The sequence below is a fragment of the Microchirus variegatus genome (genome assembly GCF_963457635.1).
Source record: "Microchirus variegatus genome assembly, chromosome: 8".
Classification (NCBI taxonomy): Eukaryota; Metazoa; Chordata; class Actinopteri; order Pleuronectiformes; family Soleidae; genus Microchirus; species Microchirus variegatus.
In genome coordinates this window covers 27,921,133-27,932,420 of record NC_139809.1, presented here as the reverse complement: position 1 = coordinate 27,932,420, position 11,288 = coordinate 27,921,133, and the positions used below count along the sequence as shown (strand labels likewise).

Below are 11,288 nucleotides of genomic sequence, written 5' to 3'. Positions count from 1 at the left end.
TTATTCTAAGGTAAAGCTCTACACTCTTAGAAATAAGGGTTCCAAACGGTTCCTTCTACAAGGGCTGAGGTTCTACCTGGAACCACTTGCTTCTGAAAGGATTTCAAGGGTTCTTGGTAACACTAATGGTTCCAGTAAAAACCATTTTGATCCAGAGAACCTTTTAAAACCTGTTTCCTGAATAAAGGGTTTTAAAAGGATTCTTGGTGGAACCCTCCAAAAGGGTTCTAGGTGGAAAAAAGGGTTCTCCTATGAGGCGAAGAACCTTATATGGTTCTACTTAGCGCTTTTAATTGTGAGTGTAGAAATCGAATAATATACATATGTATATATATATATACATATATATATATATATGTGTGTGTATATATATATACAACCCCCCCCCAAGATGTTACACTATGGGCATTTAAGTATCATTTACTTGTCCTTCTTGAGATGTGAAGTTATTAATATCTAATAAAGGCTGATTTGATGCTTTTGGGTTTGAACTATAGATGATGGTAAATTGCATTGAAAATATGAGCAGATTTAGTTTTTCTCTTGTTTTAGATATGCAGAGTACGTTCATACCGAAGTGACTTTTGACTCAAACCAGACTTCAGCCTCACCAATTTCAGAATGTTCAAAAGTTCAAAAGGATCGTGGGCTAGGTTAAATCATCTCCATCTTCAATAATCATATGACTCCACGTAACTTACTTGATTCTTGCGCAAATGACTTGCTTGAGACTTTAAGGTTAAAGCTCACAAGGAGTGGTCCTGTTGCACAGTTATGGAGGTCAACTTACATACATTAACTTGTTTTTATGGTCAAAAACCTCCTAGTTGCTGTAAACGAGCCGATAGAAATCCTCTTTTCCTGACAGTGTTTCCCAGCCGCGAGATTTGAGACTCAACCCTCTCACCCAGAAGAGAGAGTCTTGTGATTGGCCAGTACCCGGAAGTACACCAGCTCTCAGAAGCGCAGCTCCCCCCTCTGGAACGGTGGATGCACTGCTCCTCATTATCAAAATGTTGTTTTAACAGTGTTTAAAAATAGCTTCTTCACGACTCCCCGCCGCAGTCCCTTTTATGACTTTGACCCAGAGTCAGAAGACACTGTCGCTCGTGAAACACCTCCACAACGGACGTTATTCTTCTTCTGTGGTTCAATGTACGCAACCGGATGTGCCCGGACTAGTGCCCGGAGCAGGACGATCTGCTGTTCTGGAGAACCGGTGTTTACGTAACCAGAAGGGAGATCTCGCTGAGCCCGAGAATACAATAAAACACAGCGTTCTCAGCAATGGCTGAACTGTTTGTTTCGAAACTTCAGGGCTTCGTAAACGAGGTAATGACGCAGACACACACTAAAAAACAGTGTTAATTAGAACTTCCGGTCTGATTTTTGTCCTCCACTCCGCTTCATAGACGTTTATTGTATTAGTCCATTTATATGCTATTACTATTACTTTGCGGTTGACTTTTGATGCAACATTCTCAGCAATTATTTGGTGTAAATCTGATAATGACATGTCTGTCTGGAAGAAAACGTTGAACACGTCTTCCCTTTTAAATAATTCACCACATCCCATCAGCATAAGGACGCATGTGGCGCCGTCAGTGTCTCGGGGCAGGAGAATCAATAAAGCTGTGTTGTGTGGTCGAAAAAGCGGACTTTGTTAAAACACAAAATCAATTGCAAGAGACCAGGACGCGGTGATGTCATAATGTGTTGTTCATCTGTCAGGTGGATTTCCCTTCCTGACCCCCCCCCCCCCCACCCTCCCCCACTTTCAGCCCGCATGCAAGCACACAAGTAGAGGAGGAAAGAAGAAGAAGCAGAGAGGAGTTGGTATTTTGTCATGTCTGTATTTTTGTCTCATTTTCACAAAACATGTACAGGGGAAGGAAAAGCCTTTCAATAGAACCTGAGGTATTTTTGCGTCAAGCAGCCTAAGGTATCAGGATTTTCTTTTAAAAACTCATCTAAAGTCATCAGTGTTCTTAGATGCATTGCTATGTACAAGTAATAATAATAATAAGAATAATCATAATAATAATAATAATAATAATAACAACAGCAACTTTTAGCAAATGGGACAGCCTGCATCATCTTTGTTACATGTCATAAATAAATCTAACAACATTTCTTAAAAATAGAGGGAGTAGGAGGAGGAGGAGGATGGGGAGAGAATCTATCCAAACTTACTGTAGCTGCAGCAGCACAAAGGTCAAAGGTTGCCAAAGATAACAGCTGATCAAGGGTCAAAAGGAAAAAGAAACACATTTTACATTATAAATAAATAACCATCTCGCACCAGGAGAGCAAAGTTTTCATTTCTTTCACCTCAGGATATGAAAATCCCCTCCTTTCCTTTTGTTTTTGCTGATTTTTGTTAAATCGAAGCTTTGGAAAATATGAGAATAAGAATAAGAATTAAAAAAAAAGAGAGAGAAAGAGAAAGAGAGAAAGCAAGGGAGCTTTACGGACATGCATTGTGCTGATGTACCAGCAGCTATGAACCCTGTGTCGGGCTTGGCTCACTGAAAGATCCCCTGAGAATGAAAAAAGGGTGCGTGTGTTCGGGCTTATGTTTTACAGGAGTGAATAATATATCACAGGTACAATACAGTACGGGTATGTGGGTGAGTCTTGGTTTCAGCTTTGTTGGGACGTACTATGATGATGATGATGATGACTGATGAACTTGGGAGCTGGCTTTCAGAGAAGGACACTCTTGTGAAAGAGCGTGTCTGTTTGCATATAGTTGTTGCTATGCAAAAACGAATGAAAGTGGCAGAAAATGTTTCACTGTATGCGAGTGATCGCAGTGTGTGTGGCAAGAAAGGTCTCTTCAGTCGACGCTTCAGCCCTCGCTTGCGATAAATCCACAAATTCAAGCTCTCGCATGAATCGTCTTCCTAAAACCGACACATGCTCCATCTCTATTTGTCAAAACTGTCTTAACTCACTTGGCTTTTTTTTTTTTTTTTTTTTGAATATCAAGTTGCCAGGGTGTGAATGTAAATCAGAACTGTTCATCAGAAAGCAGAAAAGTGCATTTCAAAGTCATACATCACTCTCTCTCCCCAAAGAAGGAACAGCACATATTGCTCGCTTGAATTTGTTGAATGTGTGTATTTGTATGAGTGTGTGTTCATAAATACCATACAGCAAATAATAATAATAATAATAATAATAATTCCAAAAAAAAAAAGAATAAAAGAAATAAATCCACAAAACATTATATTATTTCTCATTACCAGAATGAACCAGTACAATAAATTAAAACTATAACAACAACAAAAAAGTCCATATATTCATATTGTATATATAGTATTTGTCTCTCTTTAGTCAGCCTTTCTGGTGCATGCTCAGTGGTGACCATAGGTGGTGACTGCGAGCAATGGTGAAGGGTTGTGGGGGTCAAAGGAGATGAAGGGCTTTAGAGAGAAACCCTCGTCAACATCCTGAAACCTCAGTCCCATCACGCTGTTAACACTGGAAACAAGGGAGCCAAAGTCAGGAGAGACACACTGTGCTTTGTAGGGTGGGGGGGGGGGGGGGGGGTGGGGGGCACGTCACTGCCCATCACCAAGAGTCTTCAACTCAAAGTCTTTCCCTCGATAAAAAAGCCGAGGATCCTTCATTGTTTTTGATGCAGTGCCACCTTTGATTAAGTCCTTGGGATCTCTCTGAGGAGATGGTGCTTTTTAAAGGAGTCTGTATAGCTATCAACGCTGTAATGCAGAGGGGGTGGTGGGCGGGTGGGGACGTTGTCGTGCGAGGTTTTGAGGCTTTCTGACACCGGGGGTGAAGCTCTGGGCAAAAAAAAACACGGGGCTTGGTTCGAATCACAAGATATACACCCACTGAAGCACACTACATTTGACCACAGGCAAGCAGGTTTTTGTCCAAACTCTGTCAAAATATGGGTATTCTATGTAATAAGGATGCAACATTCACTTAACCTGTGTTGTTTTCCTTTTCTTTTTTTCTTTTTTTTTTTAGAACAGAATATTTTCAGTACCTACAGTACAGTCACCCACCCTCATCCAGGCTTTTCTTCAGATTTCTGTGAGAGTTCAGGATGGTCATGGTGTGCTGAGCATCACATCTTAGGCTCTTGTCCGTCCAGGTGCCAATGCTAATTCGCTTGCTAAACCTTTTCACATTAACTCTCAGCTTGTGTCTCTGTTTGTCCTTCTCTCAGTTGGAGTCTTTAACACTGTCAGTGAGGGGGAGCATAAAAGAAACATCTCCTGCTCCTCATAATATGTCCCCTTCTTGAACACCTTCAAACAAGGTCTATTTTCGTCCCCAAAGGACACCTCTGATGAAGTCCATTATCTGTCAGGATACCTCAATGATCTCCATGCTTCCAGAGAAGCTCGACTGTTTCCCGATTTTCCCGAGTTCCTCTCGGGACCGCGTTTCAGAGATCCCGTCCTCAAACTCCATTTGACAGCTGCGCCGCTTGAACTGCTTCTCCGCCACAGCCCCGCTGTTGTTCGAGCTGCTGGACATGGACATAGCGGACGACGACGTCGACGACGCGGAGTCTCTCTGTGTTTGCGGCGCCGAGGGCTTCTCCCTCTGAGATTTGTCTCGTAACCGCACACCTTCGCTGCACCCAAACGCCACATACGCTGAGCTGCTCCCAAACCTCACAGATGACTCCTCTCCTCCTGCATCTCTGCCATCTCCCAGATCCATTCCCCTCTCGCCGCCCTCTGAAGCCCCAAAGTGCCAGGGGGCATCGGTAGTGGGTGTGACAGGTGTGACGGGAGTAGTGGCCTGGACAGTGTCTCTGTGTTTGGTCCACATGACTCCAGACCCCACTGTGGGCAAGGAGGGCAGCGAGAGGAGCAGGGAGCCTTTTAAGTTCTCGTCCGGGTTGGGGCTCTTGTGGTCCAGCGACAAGCTGAGGGACTGTGGAGGTTGGTGCGGTTGTGAGTGGACTGGTGAACTGCCGGAGCTGTGCTTAGTTTTTCTCCTGGGTCTGGAGGACGAAGAACTAGACCGATGGACTTCGCTTCCTCCGAGCCCCAAACCTCCTATGCTGCCGCCGCTGCCCGGTGAGGGGAATGGAGAATCCAAGGAGCTGGGGCTGTCTAGGATTGGAGACTGGGAACAGACACCATTTAAGGTGCCAGTTCCTGGACTGTCAAGCTTGCAGAGCTTGGGGACGTCTTCAGAGTGCGTGGGTGCCAGGCTGGGGCTGTTGGGGGAGTAGACAGATTTAATATCCAGCGAGAAGGAGCGTTTGAGCCGGTTAGTGTCCATGATCCTCTCTGCGGAGAGGTGCAGGCCATTGAAGCCTTGCTGGAGGGAGATGGGCGACGGTAGCTTGGGCTCTGCTGGGACGTGCGGATCTGCCGCAGATGAGTCACTGTAGCTGCGATGTCCGTTCATCTCAAAACCTGTGTCCACTCCATTAATGTCAGAGCTTTGCTTGCTGTTGTTTTCAGAAATGTCCTCATCAGATGTTGAAGCCAAAGCTTGGAGCAATCGCAGGTCCTTCTCAAACTCCAGCAGCTGACCGAGGAAGTTAAAGTTGGGGGATATGGACGGCCTCCGGTCCTTTACGAACCTGACAGGATTAAAAAAAAAAAAAAAGATGGAAAATATTAGTTACTGCGTTTTGAAGGCGACTGTTGAGTTCATGTGAGGTACTGAGGCAATAGGCACAGAGTGTGAACTTTGTTTTGTTGATGCAATACATAATCCTGTGCTAGTGTTGTTCTGACATGGCAACTCAAAGCCTTCGGTAAACGCTCTGTTCCCTAGCAGCCATCTAACAATTGAATTTCTCACAACTGCAGGGGCGGGGGTTGAGAAAATCATCTAACATTTCTTTTGGCCGTCGCGTTGCCTTTTTTTTTTTTTACTGTGGCTGACACCTTAGCTCAGCTGGTGGATGGGATGGGAGGAGCAAATTTACCTGTAGGCATCATCTGATGACAAGCCCATTGTCTTCATGATGTATGCAATAGCGATGGTCGCCGAACGCGAGATTCCAGCCAGGCAGTGCACAATGACTCTGCAGTTTGACACCTTAGCTTTGTCTGTTGAAGGAGGGAGGGAGGGAGGAGAATATATGAATACACATGCAACCATACACAAATGTGCATAACACTGCAGATCCCTGACAGGTCTCATCTTTAGCACCGAGTCTCAGGGGACAGCGAGTGCCTATTGAAAGCTAACTGACATTTCCTGTAAGAGCACAGGGGGGTAATTTAAACGGATGTGTTATACCTGACGCTATTGTTGCTTAAGCTGCTTGTGAGTGTTTATTAATGGTAACAATGTGCGGATATGATGTATCAACTATCTTGGAATTCTTAAGCACATAACTGGAGATGTATTTACTTCCTTGCAAAGATGCTATTGTGCCGTGCACTCCTAATATTATTCCATTTCCCCTCCTCTTACCTATGAATTCATTGGTTTTTTCCAGCCAGGGAAGCAATTTCTCACAGTAGTTGTCGTTGACCGGGATGCGCATGAAATGACTCTCACTGATGAAGTCTGGCTTGGGGCAGGTGTTACTCGCATTCAGCACGTAAGTGATACCATTCTGAGCCATCAGATCCTACAGGAAAAAAATAGATAGTAGAGATAAGAGGGGTTTGTTTTGTTGCCAGGTAATGATAACACATAATTCGTCTTCCTTTATGGTGGTTGAATTAATTAAACAAGTGCACAAGGAATCCTTACCTTATTGAGGACGTCCTTCTGTGAACCCAGGTAGAGGTGTGGCAGGATGCGAGTGGGCCCTACATTAGCCACGGGCAAACAGGGCTGGGACAAGCTCATAGGCAGAGCAGTGGCAGGCTTCCCTTCACACAGGCCGGGGAAACAGGAAGAGAAAGCAGCAAAACCTCCTGCAGAGAAAGTAGAGAGGGAGTGGTGTTTAGGTACACTAATGGTTTTTTTCCACACGGCAGTCAGAAAACACACGGGCAACTTTGCAAACACTCCCATGAGGTCATTATGTGCACTGAAAAAAACCCCACCAAAACACCATTAGCTGAGTACACAGACACTCACTGTGCACATTCAGAGGTGAATCTGGGCTATGATGTCTGGGTCCTGCTTAGTGCAACAGGAGTAAAAGAGGCTCTCTGGGCTTCTGTGTGAGTGTTAGGTTAAATGCTGTGCAGCAAGGAATGTGCGTCTGGGCCTTTAAGAGGCAGGCAGCTCCACTTTTGGCATATGTGTCCGTGTGTGTCCGTGTGTGTGTGTGTGTGTGTGTGTGTGTGTGTGTGTGTGTGTGTGTACGGGGCTCTGTTTCCTGCATGAGCTCATGTCCTGTAGCAGTGCATTGCGTCAGGCTGAGGGAATGAAAGAGGCCACAGGTGCAGGGCCAGGACAGAGGCCCAGTAACATCCCCCTGACAACTGCTCAGCACACACACACACGCACACACACACTAAAAAGATGATCCACTTCAAGAAGACACTATCTGATGACATGATCACAATCTGGAAGTCAACATATGCTTCAAATTCACTCTCACTGTCCATAATTCTCTGTTGAGCGCACACACACACATGCATGCACTCATTACCTCGGCAGTACAGTGGTTGTATAACTATAGGGTGGGGGCCACTGAGGGGAGGTGTGTGTGTGTGTGTGTGTGTGTGTAGACCAGTGTGTAATGATGACCTCGCAGAGGAGTGTATAGAGCAGGGAGGGGTGTGCTTCAAGGAATCCCTGAGCTCCGGAAAGGAGATTAGAACCTAATCTACATTCAGCTTTGCCTGACCCAATGAGGGACACAGCACACACACACACACACACACACACACACACACACACACACACACACACACACACACACACACACACACACACAACGTGCACACACACACACACACACACACACACAGAAAGAGTGAGAGTGAGTGAGACATGACATCACTGTTTGAAGTAGCACACGCAGCACAGTGCAGGGAGGACATTGCCTTCCGTTGTAACACACACCCAGCTGCACCGCTCATGTAGCAACACACACATTATGCACGCACGGCACGCAATGTGCCGTCGTCGACAGATATGAAATCTTCGGGTGAAGAACAGGAGATTGGGAGAAAAATCAAGCAAACAGGGAGACGATTGCATTATTGGCACGCGGGAGCGTTTTCAGAAGGCTGCAGCTCCTGTGACTGGACGCGTTCTCCATGACCATGGGTGCTATTCTCGGTGCACTGTCCCTTTAAGAGCAAAGCGAAGAAGGCCCGTCTGTTTCCAGCTATTAATGGCAACCAGCGGAGCAATGACATCAGCGCTCCACATGGGGGGTTAAGTGGAGGGAAAGATAGATGGATGGATGCAGAAAGAGCTGATAGCTTACAGGGCAAGAGGGAGAAGGAGAGGCTCCATAAACTAAACTATTTGGCCTCTACTGTAGACTAAACAGACATTTGTAGTCCACAGTTTGGCTGCAGAATGTGCAGGCACTGTAAATCTCCACCAGAGCCTCTTTCTAGTGATCCTTGGGGTGGTGCTACAGCGTTACTAATTGTTAAAACAGAAAGAGGAAGGTTAGTTCTTTGAAGGGCTTTCTTCCTGCTTTCTCTGTTCCCAAGGCACTGGTATGAAGTCTGTGCGTGCACACACACACACACACACACACACACACACACACACACACACACACACACACACACACACACACACTGGGCAAATAAAATAAATGGTGCTACATATAGCCCCCAGGTCACATACTGTATCTATGTGTGGAGGAAGCGCTTCAATCGACAGGAAAAGCCTCACGTCACACTCCAACCATTTCCCCTTCTCTGTGAGGACATTGTTAGAGAGTTGTTAGAAGGACTGAAGACAGGATGTTCCACAGCAGCAGACGCAATTTTTGTCATTTGTGTGTTTAACACTGCGGAGAAAGTGTTTTTGCGCGTGTACACGCGAGGACACGACTGAAAGCGCTCTTCTAAAAATATTTGCAAGCTTTCAATCTAGTGTGTGCCGTCTTTAATAATTACCGACGTGATTACTACACTGACCTCATTTAATGTAAAATAAAGAGTGAAACAGCGGGAAGACATGACGGCCAGCATGTGACTGGGAGAGTGAGTCAGTTGTTACTGGCATGAAGGGAGACTCAAGTCAGAGATAAGAGAAGCGTGTTTTACCAGAGCTTTTAAATTACAGTGACATTACATCAACGCAATTACAACACCGTCAGTGTCGTCAAAGCTTAACATGATCATCGCTAATGGTTAGTCATACAGGAGATAGTGTGCTTTTGTCATCTGACCCCATTCTACTTAAAGGTGAAGTAAGTAGTTTATAGTGACATCTAGAGGAGAGGCTGAAATTTACAACAAAGAACTGCTCCTCTGCTCACCCCCTCCCTTCCCTGAGCGATACGGTGTAATCAGCCGGTCAAATGTCGTCCTCGTCGTCTTTCTCCGTGTCAGCAGATGAGGTTCGTGAGGCGAGGGAGAGGGCGAGCTACCGCGGCCGTAGCAGACGAAGCGGAGAGAGTGGAGGCGGGACTTCCGCTACAAGTAAAGAGACGCTTGATTTGTTCTCTCGCGTTTGTCTATACAGGCTCCCGTAGAAACATGGCGTCGTGGCAATGCAGTAGCGGCCCGCGACCATGTTATTTTACATGACTTTTTGAAACACTACGAAAATGAAACAAAGAATATTATACAGTGACTAGACAATGCAGGAGCACATAATATATATATAAAAGTGGATTTTGGGTCATATAAACCCATAAATACTACACAGTGTCCCTTTAAGGTAGACAGTGGTGAGTGTTGTCAAGAAGAAAACAAAAAAAAAAACATGAAACATCTAGAGGACACACTGACACACACACACGTGCACCGTGGCCTCACATTCTCCAAAAAGAAAACGATGACACATCCGTCCATTCCAATGTGGACACACACAAAGCGCACACATGAACTAACACAGTGAACATTCACACTGAGGTCACTGAAAATACCCTGTGACACACACACACACACACACACACACACACACACACACACAACGGCCCAGCTGTCCACAGCGATGACATCACAGAGTCAACTGGGAGAGATGAGTTCATGGTCAGTGCAGCGTGATGTTCAGCAGACTAATGCGGCTATGTTCGAGACACACAAGAGCGAGGGACGTGTCGCTTAATTGAAACACAGTTCATTTTGAGAATTCTCTTCCTGCTGAGAAAAAAAATCCCCCTGGAAGTTGTGATTTTATGCCTCGCAGAAATGCTTCTCAAATGTCAACTTCTGGGCGACTACGTTTCCTTGTTGCACTGTGCTACGTCATGTGTCTAACCTCTGGAAAATGTACTTGGACAGGATGTGACTAACCCAGTTCTGAACACATGGCGCTTAAAAAAAACTATTATGTGTAAAAAAAACCCCAAAAAAAACCAACCCACACACAACCGGGGAAAGAGGGCACTGTGTCGCCAGCAGCAATGCTAGCCAGCGGTGACTTCCTTTTTCCATTTTCCTCTGCCCACTTCATCCCTTATGTAACACATAATTTTCCTCTCTTGCTCTGTCACAGCCAAGCACTCAGGCCTTCTTTGTTTGCTGGTGGTGAGTGGTGGTCTCTCTGCTCATCAATCATTTCAATCAGCCAACTTGTTATTCATGTTCCACTGTAAAGACTGTAGGTTTGTGTGTGTGTGTGTGTGTGTGTGTTTGGATCATATTGAGGCATTTTGGAGCTGTGCTGCTGAGTGAATCGATGGGAGGAAGCTGTGAGATGAATGGAAGTGGAATCCCGGAGATATTGACCTGATGGGTAGAGACACACAACACCTGCCTTGACTGCCTGTGGTTAATGGGAGCGCTGCTGTTACATCACTGTTATCGGTACAATTGACTGCCTCGTCAATACGCTTATACCCCGCTCCCTCCTTTCCGCCTCTGTGCCTGTGTGTTTCAGTGTCTGTGTCGCTTTCAGCGGTTCTCTACACACACACACACACACACACGCACACACACACAACCATGTACAACGCTCCACAGCCTGGGGGCATTGATTTGCTTGAATAACTACCCCACACACCCCCCTCCACTGCTCTCTCCTCCTCTGTGGTTCATATCAGGGGAGACATGACGCCATCCTCTGTGCCCCCTCCAGCTGTCCCCCCTCTACATTAGCATTTCAATGTAAACTCCCCCTCCCAACACCCCCCCCCCCTCCCACCCGCCCTCCTCCAACTCCAAACATGACATCATTGCACACATGTCCCACTCAGCTCCACAAAGGCCGTGCTGCAGCCCCGGCGAAGCGACAGGAGT

General features: G+C 45.9%; 1 protein-coding gene across 3 annotated transcripts in view; it reads right to left on the bottom strand.

Annotated features, from left to right (window-relative positions):
• Window positions 1-1,862: 1,862 nt before the first annotated feature.
• The window catches only part of dusp8a (dual specificity phosphatase 8a), a 50,577-nt gene continuing 41,151 nt past the window's right edge, over window positions 1,863-11,288 (bottom strand). For 2 of the 3 annotated variants that reach the window (XM_083893430.1, XM_083893428.1), the window contains exons 4-7: window positions 6,709-6,875; window positions 6,424-6,583; window positions 5,930-6,053; window positions 1,863-5,578 (exon numbers count right to left, since the gene is read on the bottom strand). In XM_083893430.1, coding sequence (XP_083749556.1) covers window positions 4,339-5,578; window positions 5,930-6,053; window positions 6,424-6,583; window positions 6,709-6,875 — 1,691 coding nt within the window. In that variant the 3' untranslated portion in view covers window positions 1,863-4,338. The remainder of the gene's footprint in view (window positions 5,579-5,929; window positions 6,054-6,423; window positions 6,584-6,708; window positions 6,876-11,288) is intronic. The other variant, XM_083893429.1, reaches the window with a different exon arrangement.